Raw genomic sequence first — 20101 nt, forward strand, 5'->3', positions numbered from 1 at the left:
TACTTAGAAAAAGATATTGGACGAATTAAGCAACGTTGATCATATGCTAAAGTAGAATTCGTTCATATTTTTTATCGATAAACGTATAAACCAGCCTTTAAGCAAGGATAGAAAATTCGAAAGCACCTATGACGTGGCCACTGGTGAATTGATAAAACTAGAATTTCCAGCAGAGCAGCCTACACTCGTTTTCAGGTAAATTTCTATCACTATTACAATATTTTCACTTAGTTAATAAAATATTTTCTATTCTATTGTGTAAGATTTTAACGTCGTGTGTTTTGGACGTGGTAATATTTTCTTTTCACTGCTTCATTTTCAGCTTGCCTACTTACGAAGTACAAAGAGACTCATTCTGAAGATGTTAAATTCCTTAGTAACACATAATGAATCTGTTTGACTTAAGACAGATGGCTTCTATGGAATAATGTTCGGTCGTTCTTTTAAGAAAGCTTTGAACAGACGTTTCGTTGCAGCGAACCATGGTGGTTGAAAGCTATAACGATTTGTTGTTAATTTTAACATGAATTTAACACCGTTGTGATACTTGTACCGTATTGTCTTGTTACATCCTGTCGTGAGTTTTTTTAGCTCCGTTGGGGAGCTTCTTACGCACCTTATGTCATCTGTATATGTACTGGCTATGTCTTGCACTGGCGTTTTAGTTAGGTCGCAAGGGGATATTTATTCAAATGTAAGTGTTGATTCTACGATTCTGAAAGTTAACTGATGGCTTTGTAAAGCGAGTTGCGTTTTTGAATACTAATTCTCTTTTTTTTCATACTAATCGCTACCTACGTACCCTAACAAAATATTTTGTGCGAACATTTTTTTCTAAATAGTCACTTTTTATTATGTTTTCATTTGTCAAATTATATTCATATACTCACTGCGATGCATAAATATCAGCTTCTCTGCCATTGACACAAGAAATAATTAGTAACTTAATTTTTTTAGCAAAATTTCCTAAAATATGGAGTTATTTTAGCTAATACGTTTTTTAGTGTTTTCTCCTGAAAATTTGACCCCAAAAACCCTAAAAAAGTCTGCTAAATTCTCCTGAACTTACGAATTTTTTTTATCTGTGACCACCATGTTGAAAAAAAGTTCATAGACTGCCGTTACATAAAATATTTGTGCAAATGCTTTTTTATGCTAGACTGATGGACGGAAATTTAATTGCATGAACGATTCAAGCGTGACTCCTAAGAAAATATGGAAATTTTATGTATTAGTAATAAAATTTGTTTTTTTTTGTTTTTGTTTTTTTTTGTTTACAGGACACCATGATGAATTCCAGTGATGTTGAGTTGGTTTGTGAACCATCTTCAAGCAATGTGTTTGATGGCATTGTCATTATCATCATAATAACTCTATCAATTATTGAAAATGCTCTGGTTTTAATCATTATCTATAAATTTAAAGAATTTCGTACTCCAACGAATGTCTATGTGGCTTGTTTGTCTGTCGCTGATTTGTTTGTTTCCTTGATACCGTTACCATTAGCCTTCGCCTTGTATGTATGTTCTTGGCAACCTGGTACCGTATCCACCTCTATATATACAGTGTTGGATATCATGTCGAGTGTAGTCTCTGTGTCTGCTCTGACGGCCATAGCATGTGATCGTTATTTTATTATTATGCACCCTTACAAATACGAGAGAAGCATGTCCGTATATGGTGCTATATTTGTGTCGGTCTTTGTCTGGTTGTTTGCTATTACCAGTGCTCTGTTGAGTTTGATTATTACTGTTCTGCATTATACATTGTTTATTGTCATCGCCGCATACGCAGTACCAACCTCTCTTATGCTGTTTTGTCATATTCGCATTGCAGTAGTGGCTAGACGTCACGCAAATACAATAATAACGCTTGAACGTCAGGGTAAAAAGGCAAGGTCAACCAGGGAATCTTTTTTTCGTAAAATACCACGGATCAGGCGCGCATCAACTTTAAACAGTTCTATTCGAAGTACGAGTACTACGTGTTCTGCTGTGGAGGTGAATTCTCCCATTGGAACGAAAATTGAACATACTGTTCAGAAGGCTGCTTTTGTGTTACAGTCGTCCGAAGCAAAACCATCCGTGCAAATCTGTGAAAATGCCCTAGAGTGTGATTTTAAACGAAATCTTTCTTTAGTTCCTGAAGAAGTTCCAGGTATTCTGAAATTGCAACAAAACTATAAACCTTCTGTCGTAGCAGAACTAACGAGTAATGACTCGATTATTCAAAATCAGCTTGCTACTCGTGCAGAGAAAAACACAGAAAGTACTGACGCAAATCGTAATATTCCTGCACTCGGTGAAATCTCGCCTCGTAAACAAGACATATCCGTTGAGTCACGTCCGAAGTTTAAAACATTTGTACTTCGAAATGTCGCAGTACGTCGGCAAAACAGTGTATTGCGAAGAGAAACGTTAAGAATTGTCGGCCATCTGCGAAGATTGCGTCGGGAATTAAAAGGTACTTTAATGTTGACTGTTGTTATGGCAATCTATTTATGTTTATGGACGCCGTTCATTTCGATGAACATAAAATTTTATAACGGAACCTTCGACGCTAGCAACTCAGTACATATCGAGTTATTGAAATATTTCAAAATATTACATTATTCTAATTCAGCGTTTAATCCGGCGTGTTATATTTTAATGAATTCAAAATGGAGAAAAGCATTTAAGACAATTATCAGTACTTGTGGACCTTCATTATCGAGGAAGCACAGAGTTAGTCCGGCGTGAAAAATGTTAGAAATTATATCTACATGAAGGATTACCTTATCGGGACAAAGTTATTCGTCAGATTTTCCTCACTAGTTTTTACCCATTTTTTTATTATTTTATTTGAAATTATTCAATATTTTTATATGTATGATGAGTTAAAAAAGAGTGACCACGTTGGTGAAATATAGCCCGTGCAAAGTGACTGAATTTTGTGCAGTCGACTAATATTTTTTACCGACTAGAAGTTTTTAGCCGGCTTTTTTTTTACCCATATAACACATAATCGGCCAAACTTGCGTCGGATAAAGTTTGCGTAGCCCTTTAAACATTTTTTCACTTCAGTAACGGAGAATATCACCTATTTACAATAAGACTACCAGAAGTTCTTCTCTCCTCTATTCTTTTCACGTTAAATTTTAGACGCGCTTTTAAAACGGATATTCACGTGTGAGCTTTTTATTTATTGTGATTTTGAAATGATTTACAACATCGTTTTTTTTCCACGATATTCAATAACGTTCACCTGATGCGCTTTAAAATTAAAGTGTCTGAAAGAAGGCGGGCGTTTTTTTTAACCTTTATAATGCTGAAAGTGCGCCCTGGTGGATTAACATATCGAGGGGAAAATTTTTCAGTTGGTAGCAATAACTACTGAGTACAAAAAACGGATCTTTGTGTAATTGCGTGCAATGAGATATTGTTGCTTTTCTACACGAATTTGTGTATATACAAAAGATTTCTCAACATGACTGATTTTGGAAAATTATTTAAAGTAAGTTTATTTTGTTCTAGTGTTGACACATGTGTAGTAGATTTCTATTCTGTTGATTTGACTTCTGATGATTCAACACTAATTGGTATAATTGGGATTGTCGTATTTTGGTACATCGAGTTCATATTGTTGAGTCTCGTTATGTTTCCCTTGTCTCTCCATCGCTTTTAAAAAATCGTATTTCGCAGGAATTAATCCGGATTTAAACAAAAAGTTGGTTAACAAAGATACTGTGATTAACGTGACCAGAGTAACAACCATTGAAAAGGTACGGAAGGGGAAGAGTTGTTCGCTATTTCTGTAGTAGGGATATTCAATAAACGGTTCTAAAGATATCAACGGCTCTCCACCACCGAGACGCAAAAGTAATCCAAATATATAGCCCGTGATGGATCCATAGATATTAACAAACGGGACGTGAACAGCGCAAAGGAGGTGAGGAAAAAGTACTACGAAGACAAGATCCGAGCACAGGTACCACAAGCCGTATATACTGTCTATTGTTAATCCCATAGCAGTAGCAATGGCTGCTACAACAAAGATTCCAACACGGATCACCCATACTAATTCTTTGGGAGTAGCCTGCAAGATAGACAGTAAGATGTGATACAGTATAAAATAAGCTTATACGGCTAGTCTTGCCAACAGGGCGGCTTCCTAACAACCTAGTCTCCAAGAATTGTTAGGAATGTTTAACAAAATAAATCTTATAGGACACAAGGATGAGGTTGGCCTCCTTACTTTACTTATTGCTCTTTAGATTTTTTGCAATCCTTTGAAAGTTAATCAAAAGAAAATTCGATAAAATTACAACTTACTTGTTGGCGGAAAACCATTTTGTAAATATTGTGCGCAAACATTGAGCTTGCTGATAAAACTGAGGAGTCAGCAGATGACATCACGGCTGCAGAGATAGCGCCCAATCCAACAAAAGCAACAGCTGTTGGCGTTAAATATTGCAATACGAGTGGTAAAACCAGGCGTAAGTGATCTTCGTGAATAGCCCCTGTTCCATTTTTTAAAAATCGGGCTGGAATTCCAACTTTATCCCATTCTGAGTAGAGATAGAATATTTTATAAAAATCAATGTGACGTGAAAAACGTTTTGTATTTATTTTCCTAAGCTCAGTGACAAGATTTATTTTTTATTAACTCTCCCGCATTAACAATGGCTTTCGGTAGTCGCAACTTTTACCGACTAAATTATTACAGCAGAACTAGAAGACTGATTTTGGTAGACCTTGATAAACTGGACCTCTTTCCGTTCTTTAAGGCTCGAGATACAGCCGCTTAAAGTTAGTAATTTCTCTGCGGGTACAACTTGGCAAAAATGACTTCGCACGGTAGGTAAAAAGAATGTTTATTACCTGCGGATTTTGCAATTGCGCCGATCAGAACAGCGGGAACGGCCATAACAATGCATCCAAATGCAGCTATAAATGACAGAAACTGTGCTCGTTTCGCAGATCTTGATGATAAAACCCGTTGGAAGTATACTTGCCATGGTATTCCACCGAACATCTGTAAACAAATACGAGTCAAATCTTACACAGAATACTAAAAAGAAATGTAAAAATATTTCGTAGGTTTTTATTAGGTAAAACCGTCCAAATTTGGTACCAATTTTAGATCTCGTTAAATTGGTATGAGTTGTTTGCCCGTGGAAGAATCCACATGTTCTCCCGCCATGAACATTTTGGTCTTTAGATTATCGTGCGTGTACATACCCCTGGCATTTCTATTTCGTGTATACCTGTAGTAAGTCGGCTACCATTTTTAACAATTTAAGCACGCTTGTTTAACAAATCGTTATCATCACAGGGTTAGTTAAAAAAGTTTTCTTACCAACAATAAAGCGTAGTCAAACCATACTCCTGTATAATCACTATCCCATTCTCCCAACCAACTATCTTTTGTTGTGCTTATACTACTTACATTATCGTGAGTCATCGCAAATGGAATACAAAGCCACTAAAAAAAAGCAACGGTGAATATGCACCTACCGTAATGACAGAAATATAAAAACATGCTTGAAAAGTTTCAAGTGCGCGTAACATATAGAAAAACATCTAATAGGAAGTTGATTAAATTTTGCAACAAGCAGAAGAACGCAACCATAGAAATTAACTGACTTTAAAACGCTTCTTGTCATTTAGCAATTTACAAGGAGAAAAAGGAGAGAAAACATTTCCGCAAAATTTTAGCGGAGAACTTTAGTTTCTAGTCATTTCGCGTAGAAACATTTTCAAGAATGTAGATAGCAATCGCAAATATTCCCACAAATTGATTTTCGCGAAAATTAATCCACTTAATCTGATGTGGAAAAATTTTGCTGACTCATTTAACTTACTAGTCCGATAAAAATGCAAATCAGTTGAACTACATCCGTGTACGCCACTGAATACAGGCCACCAAAGAACGTGTACCCCACTGCTATGAACGCTGATATGATAACGGACAAATCCATGTTGATATCCAAAATAACGGTTAAAGTAGCACCAAGCGCGGACAATATGGCTGCTGACCAAAACGTTTCTCCCAACAATGCTGGGATGTAGAGGAATCCTCCCATTACTTTTCCAAATTTTTCTTGTAGAGGGTCCAACATTGTGACGTATCTCTTTTCTCTCATTGGTTTAGCAAAAATCAAGCCACCTGAAGATTAAAATAGGTTTTTGGACACATACAATAGTGACTAACATTATGTACTGCCCAAATGTTTTTGCTGACTTTTTTGTACTGACCATTTTTGCTGATTTTTTTTATCAAGCGTCCTTTTATTTTTTACGAATCAATTTTTACTTTTGCTTTTTTCACTGCACTAAGAACCAACAATGCCTTATATGTAAACAAACGTTGATGCGTTCAATTATTTTGTGCTTAAATTTATCCTATAAAAAGTATAATTTGTGTATGTTTATGTAATTTGGTCGGTACAGTGATACAATGTTACTAGCCTTATTGTTTATACCGATAGTGTAGCATCGAATAAACTGAACTGTCAAAAAATATCGTCATGTCGACATTGTAAATGTCAGCGTTAATTCGTTCTCTTTTCTTTAAAGGAGAGGCGAACTGCGCTGCGTCACGGCTACTAAATAAAAGTTTATGATAAGTGTTGATTTTAAAGACCAGACTGATTGGCTTGCTCGCCTGCTCCATAAACTATAACTATTATCATTTTGTTTACATTTTTGTGAGTGCTGAATTATTTATAATTAATTATTTTTACGCATTTGTCAAACGGGTGGCTAAATTAAAAAACAATGGGATATATTTCTCTTTATTGTGATGGTCACGGTATCAATGTACGCAAAGTGATTTAATAAGAAAAAGTTGAGGATCAAAATGGCAAAAGTGTTGAATAACATGTAAAGAACATATTTTTATTATTTTGTACTACTTAACTTGGCAATAAAATAGCAAGTAAAGATAAAGAAAGTAAAAAACCAAGGTAGGGGGGAGTAGCAGCCACCATATTGCACGTTCGATTTGTTATTGAAGGTTTCCGGTCTGTATATTTATTCAAATTTGGCGCCATCTCATGATAACAAACTTTATCGTTGGAAGTTGGTAGTATGTTGTGGAAAAGGGACTCAAAACATGAAAAAATATTGTTGTTGGTTATGGCAGATATTTCTTTAGTTCAAAGAAGTTTAAACGAAGGTTATAAAAGCTGTTACTACTATAGTATATAAAATATTCATGGTTATATCAAGTAAAAGATGTTATTTTTGAGGTTTACTAAAAAGTACATTTAAAACCTACTTATTTTCACCCCATACAGCCATGGAATCTGTAAAAATGTTGTTAGAAAGATATATGGGTAATTAGTCGTGAAATATAGTTTTTTTATTTGGTATTATAATAGTTATCTTAGCAGCTTTTAGGATTTAGAAATCTATATATATTTTTCTCTCGCTTAGAATTTATTTTCTGGCTGCCACAAAATAGTTTCTTGTTCGCCTCTCCTTTAAAAAGGAGTCAATCATCAACCTCGTCCCTAGGTCTCGTGGCTCCTGAGCTGTTATTACATTATAACACCAAGCCGCTACTAAATTCATCAAAAAGCCTTAAGATCGACATTAGCCAATCACAGCACGCAAAGTGAGGAACTTCTAGACTTGTTTAACGTTAAATGACCTTTTCCATTTTTACGTTACCGGTAATAAGCTGTGCGGGAATTTGATTTCGAGGTGGGCTTTTTTTAAATATTTCAACGGATTAAATTTTGCGGATAGTTCTCTTCCTAAACATATCGGGAATTTTGCGAATGCTTTTAATTCATTTTCAGATTTCGTCAAGGAAAACACCAGATTTTTGGAGATCAAGGTAAGTTTTTTTTGCCGTTTTTGGTTGCTACCTCCTTGAATACATAAATCATTGAGATTTTAAAGTTAAGAATTAGTGATTGCTCGACTAATTTTTGCTTTTACATTACATGCAACAAAACCTATTGAGAATCGGAAACATGTTTTTTCCGAAACATTGGCAGATTTTAGCGGGAATTTAATTCTTCAGAAGTCTGAATGGCAGAATTTGGCTAATTTTGCGAAATCAATTGCGTTCAATTCCCTTAATATTTAATTCAAACAAACCAATTTTTAAGTTACATACAGTAGACGTCCGTTAATTCGAATGCCGCTTAATTCGAACTTTTTGTTATTTCGAACACATTTCCAAGTCCCTTGAGTTTGGTTTAGTGAAGTCTTATATTTTCAGCTGCTTAATTCGAAATTCGCTAATTCGAACATTTCGCTAATTCGATCAATTTTTTTAATCCCAAGGCTGTATTATGCTCGTAAATTCGAAATTTTATGTATCGATAAATAAAATCTTATGGAAAAATAAAAAATGTTTTCATTTTTATTGCATCAGGTGGCAAAATTTATTTAAATTTATCAATTAAATTGGCATTTCCAATAAAATGAAGTTTACAAGGAATTTGGAGGCCTTTCCCATCGGCAAGCAAACAACAAAGATTTTATAAAAAGTTTTAGTGAAGTTATAATAAAGTTATATTAGCATAAAACCCTTAAACGTTTATTAAAATTCTTGTTTTTTCTGAACTTCCGTTAATCCGAACATTCGGTAATTCGAACAAATCATTTATTCCCTTGCGTGCTCGAATTAACGGACGTCTACTGTATTGCGTAACTAAATGTCGGGTGTGCCATTTGAGTTCATTTCGGAGCTAATCGTGAATTTGTCCTCAAATGTTGACAACAAACGAAAATGAGTTCTACTTACCGATCACTAAACTCATGGCATAGCCCCAAGGTGCTTGAGTCCACACAAGACCATTTGTATACACAGCTTCTGATGTCCCGTTAATGTATCCACCTCCAACCCAGGTCGCTAAAAAAAGAATTATTTTTTTTCTACTCTTCGGATCATTTAACTTCTTTGTTTCTAATTTACCAATCATTTTAATTTTTTATAGGTTTATAAAATTTATTCTCAAACTCCTTGAATTAAAGAAGGTATTGCGGAAAATTAATACACTAGAAATAAGAAAGCTGGCATCAAAAGGACGAAAATTTAACCCAAACTTGCCGGCTTACCAGTCATTGTGAAGATTCCTACAAACACTCCAATATCACGCCCTGCTAACATCAGTTCTTCACTTTCACTTGCTGCCTGACTTCCCCGGTTCTGGTTTTGCCGTTTCTTATACCAAGCTGCAAATATTCCAACCAATAATATCAATATATAGAAGATAATTATGCTGACCAGTCCCCCTGCGTTAACACCCATCTTGGTATCTTTGATGCGTAGTCGTTTTCTAAGACAAAAACGTCTTAAAAATTTGCTTCGAGTCTTCCGTGACCAACTTTGGCAGGGCGGTGTTTAAACGGTTGTAGAACATAGACCTTTATTGAAAAAAGAATGGCAATAAATTGGTTGATTCACTTACAAAAATTGTTAGTAGACATTTGAATTAACAGTCTATTAAAATTATTCTGCGCACTTTTTGATCTCGCCAAATTAAGTCTTCGTTAAAATTATCCAACTAACATTATGTTTACACTAAATACTTATACGGCTTCCAAAAAGTATTAGGATAAAATTATATCGAGCTTATCCAGATATATGCTTTTCTGTAAGTTTAAAATTATACAATACCGGAAAAAACTTTCTCGGAGACTTTTCCTTTTTTAATATTTTATCGTTTTCATGCTGAACCCACTAAATCGGCAAAATCTAGTGGAATAAACACAATCCGTATAAAATTTATTTTTAGTATCTTGACTCATAAATACAGATAAATTTACTCAAGTATAAGCACAGTATTAGGGAAAGGTCTAAAATTAAAAAACGGGTGAGTTACGACAGCGCTCGTTTTAGTTGCAGCATCTTTTGGTTTCTAAGTTTACAAACTTCGCTCGTTAAAGATAACAGGGTAAGAAGAAGTAACCTACACACAATGTTATCTCGGAGATACACAAGACAATTTAAAAAAAATATTACCTACTAACTATCCTGCGGAACGCTCCCAAACTTGTTTTCAATTTTAACTACTTCTCACAAATGAATCACCATTAAAAAAAATAATAACAAAGTATAGCTGCCATGGCAACAGCTTTAACTACCAATTTTTAAGCTATTGTTCTCGATGACAATTTCAAAATTAATTTGCTAGCCTCCTAATCTTAATTTAAATATTTGATCCTCATTTGAGGCAACCTCGTCCCCAGGACCTCTTTTCGCTTTTAAGAGGTCCTGGGGACGAGGTTGCATTTGAGAACGAATATTGTCCTGCTGATATTTAACACAGCAACCCAATTCTTTAAAAAATGTTGAGATAAGAAAATATTTTTATTTGCAAATTAAGCATTCTTTTAATAAAGTGATTGCTCACCACACGAGCTATGAAGAGAGGAAGTAAGCAACTTCGTTCCTAGGACTTTCGTACGCCTTACATGAAGCGTTCAGATTTTCAGTTTGATGAACGATTTTGTAAATTTATGGAGCTTTGTTCGTCATTGGATGAACAAGGAGGCCCCGCCATTGTCGGGCCTACTGAGTAAAATTACTGAAAATAGTAACAAAGTAGAAGTAACCTTACTGCCGTCCTGTGGTCCTAATTCTTTTATGATTTTTAAACAGAAGACAGAAAAGACAATATACAAAAAATGGACTAGGCTGAAATACACTATTAAAAGCCAGGCATAAAATACACTATTAAAATAAACTTCTTAAGATTTAGCGTTGGGAATAAAGAAAACGTTTAAACTAATTTTATGAAGGTGATCCTTATTTATAACAAAACAAATACATTATGGGGACAGTTCACTCGTGACTTCTTGAAAAAAAAATTTTAAATTAAAAAAAAACTTTTGATTTGCAATTGTGACATATTACCGTGGATTAATTGGTAAAAAAAGTCTTCTTCTTCTAATTTATAAGAATATTTAGGATGACATATGGCCTCAAGTTAAGAACACATTATGAACATCTTAAACCCCAACCGATTGTAATTTAAGCTCAGCAGATTGTACTTAAAACTTATAGTAGTGTTGTTGCTCCTCCTTTTGGAAAACGTATGTGACAAAAACTAGTGCATTGTTGTTGCTAAATTTGGGTAAAAAGTGAGAAGTTGTATAATACCGTTTGGATAGCTGAGATTGACACGTTTATATGACTCTAACCCTATTATTATTATTGTTTTTAAACTTCCTGATATCCGTGTAACAGGGCTGGATTAAAAAACATATTGGAAAAAAATAATGATCCAACAAAATGATGTCACTTCTGATCCCAATGACGTCATTATAATGTTTTCCTTACCTTGATCATTTTCAAAGTAGTGTTAACATGTCCTAAATTTAATGACATTATACACAGTATTTCCTAAAAAATGTTTTAAGTATTAGTACATCGGTATATATATATATCCCGCCAAGATATAATCACATGGCAACACTATTAGCCTTTTCATGTAACACGGTCAGGCAGTGATTTTCCACTGTTGTCGGGAAAAAAATAATCAAAATGGTAGCTTTAAGTGTAAACAACTGTAACTAGTTGACTAAATCGCTTATTTGTGAATTAAAATGCAAATGTAAATACTTTTCATGCTTTAAAATTAAAAATTTTGTTAAAAAATGAACCATTTCTTCGTTGACTTGTGCCAGGGGTAAACAGGCTAAGAAATACCAGTTATAATAAGATCTGTGTAATAATACGAAGAGTCTGTAAAATACAAACTGGATTATAATTCAGTCTACAATACATCCTCTATAATAATATTCTGTAGTTTATAACCGTTTTGTTTACGATTTTAAATGGCTAGAAATGATAAAATAAAGTAATTTCATTAGTTGGGATTTTATTGCATTCTAATTTAAATAAATTATAAATTATTGCATGGGTAGAAACATAGGCAATCAACGTTATTACCGTTGTTGTTCAATTCCTTATATAAAAACATGCTGCTTGAGCTAAAATTTAAAATTTGTGATAAAAAACGCCCTGCAGACAGTAAACAAGAAATAACACTTACCAAATAAATTCTAATTTTCCTTTTTCTATTATAAACTGTCGTGTTTATGTCGAACGAAATCAGGAATAATAAGAAAGTTTTTAGAAAGAAATTAGAAAATTTTTAATTGTTCATAAATTTACCCGTTGTCTTATTTGTAACAAAAGATGCGTCAAGGGAAACAAAGGTTAATTACGCGTCACTTTTGTATAACATATAAAGGACGATTATATGTGCAGTATAATCAAGTTTAATAGAGCGACTGGTTGTTTAGTATTCAGCTTTCCTGCGTTACCCCAAGTCCTTAGTCATTTTTGAATCTCGTGCGATGCAGACGTGGCGTGGCTTGTGATTGCTTTTTGATTTGCCGATAGTTTTTATTAATAGTCCTCTTTAAGCAGCATGGAAATGCTTTCAGAACAAGAATACCAATTCTAGAAATAACACAAGTAATCGCAAAAAACACCAAGTGGTTACTTCACAATGAGAACTCATCAAGTACATTTAGTCAGACGCAGCTAATTTACAGCCATAGAACACGCATGGAAACAGTGGTTTTAAAAATACATTTACAGTACATCATATACGAAGCTAATGAGCTTAATTTTTTATAGATTTATCAGGTCTGTCGAGCAAAGCTCCGGACAAGGACTATAAAGAAGTAACCATGCTAATTGGTCTCAGAAAACTCTTTTATCGAACTGGGAATTCGATGCTGTAAGGTAACAAGGACTCTTAAATAGTTATTCCGGCAAAGCTTTTTTTGTTTTGGCCTCGTTTTCGGACAGAGATCAATCGATACAAAATATTAGAAATGCGTCCACGTTCTTTGAATCAGCCTCACATTCAGTTGCCCTGTGCATATCTGAGGTAACATTAAATATATTGAAAAAAAGTTAGCACCACTTAACTTAGAAAGGAATAAAATTAAAAAAAAAAAGAATCAAAAAAGTTAGTTTATTGTAACTTTTGCGTAATCAATTTCTTTTGTATCGATGACGTAGTAAAATTAAAACTCATACAATTCGGAAACAAATGTATATGTGAAACATATAATGCTGATAGTAGAGTTCAAAATAAGTGAGTTTTACTGTAGTAATATATTTACAAAGTGAATTTTTAAATAAATTGTTGATTTCTGTTCTTATTTCCTATCACAAAATGAAGTTCGTTAGGTTGGTGAATTCCAGATCAATTTGAAAGAGAATAATTACTTCAGCCATGTTCATTTCTGCGATGTTCCAATGATCGAACCACCGTTGCCAATCCATGATTTGGATGCTAAAAACATAATACAATACCGTAAACGACAGATTAAGCGCCGCTATCGAATAAGCGCCCCGTGGTTAGGAAAAAATTGGAAATAAGCGCCCCCCTCTAATAAACGCCCCCTCCCTTCCTTCCCTTGAAAAAAGCGTCCTAGAGTTCGGATATTTTTGTCTGTGGATTTTTTTTTAAGATGATGCTGTTATTAAAATTTAGGACACGGATTTTAACGCTTGTAAGTACATAAAAAAACGAAGAATGAAAGAGTCATGTTTATTATTTTTAGATTCCGTTGGGTTTGTTTATTTGAGCACCTGACTGCTATATTATAAACATTCAAAAGTATCGCCTTTACAGTTATAGGTAAGACTTATAACTGCGGATTGCTTGAGTAAAAAGCTAGCCTAAAACATGATACCTTTTGGCTTCAATGTTATAGGATCTTTATACCAGTACTCAAGTCCGTCCCTTGCTCTTCGGTTAGCATTGGTCCTGATGTTATGGGGGTTAACAATTCGCGTTTTTTGATAATCTCCAGGCCAATTACCATTAAGTTCTTTGAGTAGCAAGTCAGTGAAGGTGATAGTTCCAATGTGTTTCATTTTACCATCTACTTGAAAATGAGGAGTAATGAAAGTTGAAGCAGCTAAAAAATAAACCATAACAAACCGAGCACGCATTATAGTTGTGTTATAATTTCACAAACTTTAGAGTTTGCAAAATTGGAGAAAGAAGGATTTCCACACAAAAACAAAATGAATTTTTTTCCGTGAAAATTTCTTTGAAAACATTCTTTATTTATTCTTTTGTAAGTAATATATTTTTGAAAATCTTTTATACGTAATTAATGATACTTCAACTTGCTGTATTCCCTTTAATCTCTCTGACCCATATCACACGTTTAAAAGTCAGAGTTTTTCTTCGGAGTTGTTTGTGTATTTTCCTATGTTTTTGGCAAAAATACAATATCACATAATATTTGACGAACACAAAAATAAAATTAGAAATTTAGAAAAAAGAAAAAAAAGTTTATTTTTTAATAAAATAGTGAATAAAATAAACTACGTTCACTTTTGTGAAGGAGGAGAAGGCGAATTTCTTCTATACGATTATCTTTCGGAAACCAAACTTCGCAGTATTTTAAATTTGCTATATTTGCCATATATCCATGTTCTGCAGCAAGGCCACATATTTACTTACTCTTTGGGGGCACTTCATGCGGGTATCTCTCCCCTGGATAAAAATGTGTCTTTTTATCAACACCAGTTGTAAACAATGTCACATTTTTGTGTTTAGTCTTCGCCCAGTGGTCAGTGTTGCCCAAATCACTTCTTTTTATCGATGCTGGTTCATGTCTTGACCAGTTTGAAAGGCTAGAGACAAAGGACAAGTGCCTTAAATTTTAGATAAATAGATATTTTTCGTAAACAAAGGTAGTTAAAGTAGTAAAATGTAACAGTATTAATTTCAAATAAATTTAATTGTTACAAGATTAAAAATATGTAATAATGGTATCTATTTAAACACATATTTGAATCAGGAAACTCAAATTTCAGCTTCCGTAAGTCACATGCTTTTTTTTTAAAAAAAAAAAAAACAACAACAAAATTTTAAAAACTCAATTTTGTTCAAGTTCTTTTTTGTGAAGGCTAAACTGATATTAATTGTTGCTACATCTTTTTTTGTCGAGTTAGGCTACTGTGCCCATCAAAATTAAATTTAGTTTCAATCACGTTTTTCGTACAAAAAGTCAAAAACATGTCTCAAAATTTTTTTCTCTTTTTAGATCTTCCGTCCTTGCTTTTTTTTCTTTGTTTTATATTTTCTAATAAAGTGCTGCTTTTATAAAGAAGACATGCATACACACTCGTCAATTAAAGCTGTTGAACTGATTAAATTCTTTTCCAGACGAATTAAATTCCATCGCATCTCCTTGAAATGACAGACTCTTTATTTATACGTAAAGTTCGGTTACTTACTGTGGCAGGCTACCGTTTTTACTTCTTTGCAGTTGAATATCATTAAAATCCATGACTTACGTGTAGTAGCTACTATAATTATCCAAGCGAAATGAGCTTTAAGATATATCCGCCATCTTTTTCTTACAATGTTTTGATGTAAAATTTCATTTCGCACTGTTGTTATTGACATTTAGATGAAAAGTATAGCCTCGCATGAAAGAATTACAATTCCCAAAACAACAGTAGATATTTTAATATCAATACTGTTGTCATTAGCAACAAGACTAACAAAAATGTCTCAATTATTTTTCTGTAAGTAAATGTGTAAAATGTTTGTTGAGCGAAACAAAAGATATTTTTTAACTCCTGCATTTCATGAAGCAAGGCTACGAAAATTAAAAAATGAAGCTACATATGGGAGAATATTTCCACCGACTCGTTTAGATAAAACACGTGATGTACACAAACAAAATGGTAGCATTGCACAATCCAAGCTGTCTGTAAGTATTATGTTAAGGACTTTCACTTCAAGTAAATTCAGCAAAGTAAAACTACGAAGAGAAAGTGAGTGCTACTGCACATATGTATTGATCATATGGTCAGCAAAAACAAGAGTGCCGCATGAAATTTTTATCCACTTTAGACAATGCACCCACCCAGGGTCTCTTGGTCTCTTAAGCCCTCATTACAAAGCTGTCAATAATAAATAACCATAACACAGGTTCCTCACGTGATAAATTCTTGCAGTGGGATAATCGAAAATGCAATACCTTGGGAACGAGGTTTGTAACGACGTAAAACGAACTGCTTTCTATTTGAGATTGCACTTTACAAGTGGGGAGTTGATTGAAACTTATGTAAACACAGCTTTAAAATATCAAACGAATAGTGACATATTGCAGCTTAGAATGATCGGGATTCTGGATTCATATGTATTTTAAATATTATGTAGTTGCAAAGGTGTTGTGTCTTTCTCTCCTTTAGGACAAAGAAAGAAAAGGCTCCAGTCTCACTACATCTTCCAGGGCTTCCACAGGTAATATGTATTACAGCGTGTAATTTTTAGTCTAACTTTTTTCTCCAACTCTATTTATACTATAGATGTACTATTAATAATCTCTTACTATATAATAAAAAAAACCGCAATACCTATATTTCCAATGCAGATATTAAGCATGAAAAATTATTAAAAACCAACCTTTAATTAAACAGCTGCTTACAAAGAGTTTTACAACGTTGAAGATGTGTTTTTTCACTATATCTTGTCACAACGTTGTCAAGGTTAGTTTAAACATGTGCTTTTCTGCTAAACCTTTTCCGCTAATCAATTAGAAAAAATAAGTATTTTGTGTATAACTACTTGCTCATCAACACAAATAAGTTAAAGAAAGAAGAAATAATTTTTGGTCATAATTTTCGTGACGGCTAGATCGGCACATCTTTTCGCCTGTAACTAAATTTAATACTCTCCGAATGTATGGAGATTGATTGCTTCAAATGGCATTGAGCGGAGTTGAATTTGCAACCTGTGCACGAAGTTGTGTAACAGTTTTAAAACTCGCTGTATCGCACGATCGACGCTCACTTTCTGCGTCATTTGTTTCTCTTAATTTTTCCACTCTAGTCTCTCGACGCACCAACAGATCACTGGATACTTTACTGTCTCTGCGATACAAGGAAGCTAACAGAACCAAACACATAACAAGAACGCAAACAGCAAGCTCGTTACCAGTAATAAACTCGCCTGACTCGCTTCGTGAGTAGGTTTTTGTTTTTCTGGCTTTCGTCGCCGTCGTCGTCGTGGCGTCTTGTTGTCGCCGTTTATTTTGTTTTGCTGTTCTTTTACATAGTAACATAATCAGTCTTATATTCTTCAGTCCCTTCAATTGACGGCCGCACTACAGCAATCACGTCAAAGGTAACCAATTAAGTTGTCTTATCGAAGCAATAAACGCAATAAGAAACAGATGCCGTATCTTAAGTTTTCGTCTGTCTTTAGAGTTCAGAATTAAACTGTAGAAGAGATTCGCGCACCTCTCACTCGTCAAATGAAAGTCGTAAGTTATTAATCAAGTACACGCTTTTTTTAAAAGAACCAGCCTGATGTTTTTATAAGCATATTCTTTATAAAAAAGCTTGTATGATATTTATCAGCATTTAGATTTTTTTACCCCTATAAAGAAGGAAAGAGCTATACCTTGCACCTTCTAATTAGACAACTCTACAAATTCTGGTGTCTCACTTTTTTATTCTGGAGGTGAATTGCTGAAGAAAAAAAATCTCATTTGGTGTTAAATTGAAACTTCATAATATTACAAATCGAAATACAGCAACTCCAAGTTAGCATCCCAAGCAAAGAATAATAGGAAGCAGCTATGCCGCTCTGGAGCTAATACTCTTTCTAAATTCAAACTAACAGGGCGCCCGGTTTGGGTTTGACTTTATTTTTGGACTGTACGACTACAATTTTGAAAAAATATTTGCGGCCGGGATAAGAGAGCAGAAGGAGGATAATTTAAACGGAAGTCCCCATAGATGGTTTGTTTTCATATAATGCACACGCTTTCTAAACCTGTAGATATTCACAGTGGACCAAGAAATTTTTTGGATACATAGGCTGATTTTCTTTTTTTAAGACGTCAGTATCCAAACTCGTCCCTACTTTACTGAACAAAAAAGACACAAAAAGCGCTGGGGACGAGTTTGGTCAGTATCAGAACTTTTCTTAAATCCAAGGGCTTTACATGTGTATACCAGGGTTGTAATGTGCGCAAGGTATCTGCCAAAGCGGCACATTTGCAGTTCACATAGTCTCAACTAACGACGTGCAAATCGTTTACATATATTTTGTTCTATATTGCAGTTTGAGTAAATTAATTAATTATAGGCTAATTCTAATTTTTTAAACACACATGTAGACACTGAAAAGCAGCAGGAGAAGATCAGACAATGGTTTGCAACTGCCACGGAAAAGGGTGAGTCAAGTTAAAAATAGGCTCCATCTGTGAAATCTGAAAAACTCGCCTCGTTGTCTTCGTATAAAAAGACATAAAGTGTTCTGGGGTCGAAATGGCAATCTGAGTTTACAAAGATTTTGCTTTATTGTAACAATATTTAAAGATTAAACATTGTACAGGTGTATTAATATCCAAGTATCAGTATTTAATCATCGGACACTCCTATGTGTATTGGCATGACTGTGAAGTTATAGGTTTACTTGGGAACAAGTTAAATCCTTTTTTTAGAGAAAAATGTAGCATTAAACTTGCTCTCAGCTGTTTCACCAAATCTTTGTCCCAAGAACATCAAGCCAAAGCTCTGCTCAAGATGTGGAAATAATGATAACACTAAACAGTAAGTTCAAGTTGGCACATCACACATAAAATAGACTTGACCGATACAGCAATTTTCGAAACCGTTGTATCCAAGCTGATATCGTATGTGAGCGAAAACAAAGTTTACAAAGGCGCTCAAAAAACCAATAAACGAAATTTTAATGCTTAAAATTACTGTGTGCGAAGAACATATAGGCGACATAGATAGTACGTAGAAATATTTTATTAGAGAAGTGTCAAAAACGATAGAACTTTTTCTTAGACCTTTAAAGGCTTCGTTGAACAAAATTCCCGATATATGTATTCAGCGTGTAGAGTAAAAAAACAATCGCTTGTGAATATTAGGCGGCCGACACTCTATATTTTTTCTCTAATAACAGCTGTATTCCGTCCGTCTGTTTGTGCGCGAGTGAAAAGTCGTGTTACGGAAAGACGAAATGCGATATATAAAAAAAGCGGGCGAACATGTGGACTTATCCACGGGTAGACGACTAGCACTGTTAAAAGCGCTAAATCCTTCATTTCGTTACAAAACTGTCAAAATATTATTGCATCAACCCAAATGTAAAAAAGCTAACGCGAGAAGTCTAAGCATCGTCTTGTTTTGTTACAAAATTAACGAAAAGTTATTTACCCCACCTTTTTGTATAATGGACCCCACCTTTTTGTATAATGTCGCACGATTCGCTATATTTCGTTTGAATTTCGTAAGGAAAAATCGGAAGAACTATTGTATGAATGCTTTGTTACTGATAATATTCAATAACTGCAGCATTATCGAGAACATAGCAACGAAGAACTTTCGTGACTAAGTTTTCCACGATAGGACATTTAACTACCACTTGGTAATCAGTATTCTTGTACCACCAGTATGATTTAGCATTGGTTTTATTTTATATCCTAGTTTTAAGTGTATAAAGATAATGGTTTTATTTTCCAGGAAAAAACAACATCTTACTCCTCTCGTAAAGACGGTCACAAGCGAAGACAAGACAAGAATAAACACATCGTTTGTTGATCACGTTATACCACTTAATCAAGGTGCATTATCATACTACACACCATGGAATTTACCGCATGAATTTGTCATTCATCCTGAGTGGAACGAACCGTACAGAAAACCACAACCACAATTAGAGAAATTGGATGAAAAAGCCGCAATCGAGCCTTGTTACGGGTATTGGAGAAAGTGACGTCGATTTTTGCCTTTGCGTTTTTTTAAAGTCTTGTTAGTTATGTGCACTTTTGTCAAAAAGTTGTGTAGTTTTATTTATGAAAAATCTGGACTTAAAATGATACAACATGGCCTAAAAGCTTGCTTATATTGTTTATTGGACAGCTTGCGTAGAATAGTCATGGGGACAAGATTAGGGTTAGGGCTGTTTATGTCCTCAGAAGTCTTTTTAGTTATGTTTACTGGCTGAACCACTGCAATTTAAACATGGAAGCATAATCCTGCTTCTACAGCCTCGTAATATAATGAGACAAGGTGGTAGGCAAGTTCGAAGCTCGATACCGCAAATAGTTATATAAGATATTTCTTGTCTCCTACAAAACACATA

At 34.3% G+C, this 20101-nt stretch overlaps 4 protein-coding genes across 7 annotated transcripts; 2 read left to right on the forward strand and 2 right to left on the reverse strand.

Annotated features, from left to right (window-relative positions):
• Window positions 1–195: 195 nt before the first annotated feature.
• On the forward strand, window positions 196–2927 carry LOC130613314 (D(2) dopamine receptor A-like). The gene is made up of 2 exons (XM_057434665.1): window positions 196–694; window positions 1281–2927. The coding sequence occupies exons 1-2, from the start codon at window positions 620–622 to the stop codon at window positions 2736–2738; spliced, it is 1533 nt and encodes a 510-aa protein (XP_057290648.1). The 5' UTR covers window positions 196–619; the 3' UTR covers window positions 2739–2927.
• A 449-nt stretch (window positions 2928–3376) lies between these two features.
• Window positions 3377–12064, reverse strand: LOC130613312 (high-affinity choline transporter 1-like). 3 transcript variants are annotated; one of them, XM_057434664.1, is made up of 8 exons: window positions 11999–12064; window positions 9057–9365; window positions 8743–8850; window positions 5843–6147; window positions 5338–5463; window positions 4860–5013; window positions 4311–4546; window positions 3377–4074 (listed from the first exon to the last, which is right to left on the reverse strand). In XM_057434664.1, the coding sequence occupies exons 2-8, from the start codon at window positions 9247–9249 to the stop codon at window positions 3571–3573; spliced, it is 1626 nt and encodes a 541-aa protein (XP_057290647.1). In that variant the 5' UTR covers window positions 9250–9365; window positions 11999–12064; the 3' UTR covers window positions 3377–3570. The 3 variants fall into 3 exon arrangements, with proteins under 3 accessions (XP_057290647.1, XP_057290646.1, XP_057290645.1); XM_057434663.1 differs by lacking the exon at window positions 11999–12064 and adding an exon at window positions 9964–10067; XM_057434662.1 differs by lacking the exon at window positions 11999–12064 and adding an exon at window positions 9619–9718.
• Window positions 12065–13042: 978 nt separating this feature from the next.
• On the reverse strand, window positions 13043–15414 carry LOC130613316 (uncharacterized). The gene is made up of 4 exons (XM_057434668.1): window positions 15223–15414; window positions 14444–14616; window positions 13662–13889; window positions 13043–13258 (listed from the first exon to the last, which is right to left on the reverse strand). The coding sequence occupies exons 1-4, from the start codon at window positions 15273–15275 to the stop codon at window positions 13203–13205; spliced, it is 510 nt and encodes a 169-aa protein (XP_057290651.1). The 5' UTR covers window positions 15276–15414; the 3' UTR covers window positions 13043–13202.
• On the forward strand, window positions 15386–19852 carry LOC130613315 (uncharacterized). 2 transcript variants are annotated; one of them, XM_057434667.1, is made up of 9 exons: window positions 15386–15516; window positions 15649–15704; window positions 16189–16240; window positions 16829–16960; window positions 17082–17122; window positions 17204–17261; window positions 18123–18179; window positions 18450–18558; window positions 19480–19852. In XM_057434667.1, exons 1-9 carry the CDS (start codon window positions 15399–15401, stop codon window positions 19730–19732), a joined length of 876 nt encoding a protein of 291 aa, XP_057290650.1. In that variant the 5' UTR covers window positions 15386–15398; the 3' UTR covers window positions 19733–19852. The 2 variants fall into 2 exon arrangements, with proteins under 2 accessions (XP_057290650.1, XP_057290649.1); XM_057434666.1 differs by lacking the exon at window positions 15386–15516 and having other exon boundaries at window positions 15523–15704.
• Window positions 19853–20101: the final 249 nt, after the last annotated feature.

Source organism: Hydractinia symbiolongicarpus, chromosome 10 (assembly GCF_029227915.1).
Source record: "Hydractinia symbiolongicarpus strain clone_291-10 chromosome 10, HSymV2.1, whole genome shotgun sequence".
NCBI classification, from domain to species: domain Eukaryota; kingdom Metazoa; phylum Cnidaria; class Hydrozoa; order Anthoathecata; family Hydractiniidae; genus Hydractinia; species Hydractinia symbiolongicarpus.

Bases quoted from the DNA above. Each gene is read 5' to 3' on its own strand.
- LOC130613314 (XM_057434665.1), top strand. From the start codon at position 620: ATGTCATCTGTATATGTACTGGCTATGTCTTGCACTGGCGTTTTAGTT. The intron at 695-1,280 runs GTAAGTGTTGAT...TTTTGTTTACAG, and splicing joins AAGGGGATATTTATTCAAAT to GACACCATGATGAATTCCAG.
- LOC130613312 (XM_057434664.1), bottom strand. From the start codon at position 9,249: ATGGGTGTTAACGCAGGGGGACTGGTCAGCATAATTATCTTCTATATA. The intron at 5,014-5,337 runs GTAAGAAAACTT...ATTTGTTTACAG, and splicing joins TTGACTACGCTTTATTGTTG to ATGTTCGGTGGAATACCATG. The intron at 4,075-4,310 runs GTAAGTTGTAAT...TCTATCTTGCAG, and splicing joins AAATGGTTTTCCGCCAACAA to GCTACTCCCAAAGAATTAGT.
- LOC130613316 (XM_057434668.1), bottom strand. From the start codon at position 15,275: ATGGATTTTAATGATATTCAACTGCAAAGAAGTAAAAACGGTAGCCTG. The intron at 13,890-14,443 runs GTAAGTAAATAT...TTTATTTTTTAG, and splicing joins GCATGAAGTGCCCCCAAAGA to CTGCTTCAACTTTCATTACT. The intron at 13,259-13,661 runs GTATCATGTTTT...TTATGTTTTTAG, and splicing joins TATAACATTGAAGCCAAAAG to CATCCAAATCATGGATTGGC.
- LOC130613315 (XM_057434666.1), top strand. From the start codon at position 15,525: ATGTGTAAAATGTTTGTTGAGCGAAACAAAAGATATTTTTTAACTCCT. The intron at 16,961-17,081 runs GTGAGTAGGTTT...TATATTCTTCAG, and splicing joins AAACTCGCCTGACTCGCTTC to TCCCTTCAATTGACGGCCGC. The intron at 18,180-18,449 runs GTGAGTCAAGTT...TCCTTTTTTTAG, and splicing joins TGCAACTGCCACGGAAAAGG to AGAAAAATGTAGCATTAAAC.